Source organism: Nannospalax galili, unplaced genomic scaffold (genome assembly GCF_000622305.1).
Source record: "Nannospalax galili isolate Female #2095 unplaced genomic scaffold, S.galili_v1.0 C46286683, whole genome shotgun sequence".
NCBI classification, from domain to species: Eukaryota; Metazoa; Chordata; class Mammalia; order Rodentia; family Spalacidae; genus Nannospalax; species Nannospalax galili.
This window is the reverse complement of record NW_008406781.1, coordinates 1-259: the sequence shown is the minus strand read 5'-3', so window position 1 is coordinate 259 and position 259 is coordinate 1. Positions and strand designations below refer to the sequence as shown.

Sequence of the window (259 nt, the reverse complement as noted above, 5' to 3'; positions counted from 1 at the left end):
CGCTGTCTGTGACATCCCTCCACGTGGCCTCAAGATGGCTGTCACCTTCATCTGCGACAGCACAGCCATCCAGGAGCTCTTCAAGCGCATCTCTGAGCAGTTTACAGCCATGTTCCGCCGGAAGGCTTTCCTCCACTGGTACACGGGTGAGGGTATGGACGAGATGGAGTTCACTGAAGCGGAGAGCAACATGAACGACCTCGTCTCTGAGTACCAGCAGTACCAGGATGCCACTGCAGAAGAGGAAGAGGATTTCGGT

The 259-nt window shown here is 55.6% G+C and overlaps 1 protein-coding gene across 1 annotated transcript; it reads left to right on the top strand.

Annotated features, from left to right (window-relative positions):
• Positions 1–7: 7 nt before the first annotated feature.
• On the top strand, positions 8–256 carry LOC108490347 (tubulin beta chain; the record flags this gene model as incomplete). Its single annotated transcript, XM_017796419.1, has 1 exon — positions 8–256. A coding segment is annotated over one exon (249 nt), but the record flags the coding sequence as incomplete, so codon positions are not given.
• Positions 257–259: the final 3 nt, after the last annotated feature.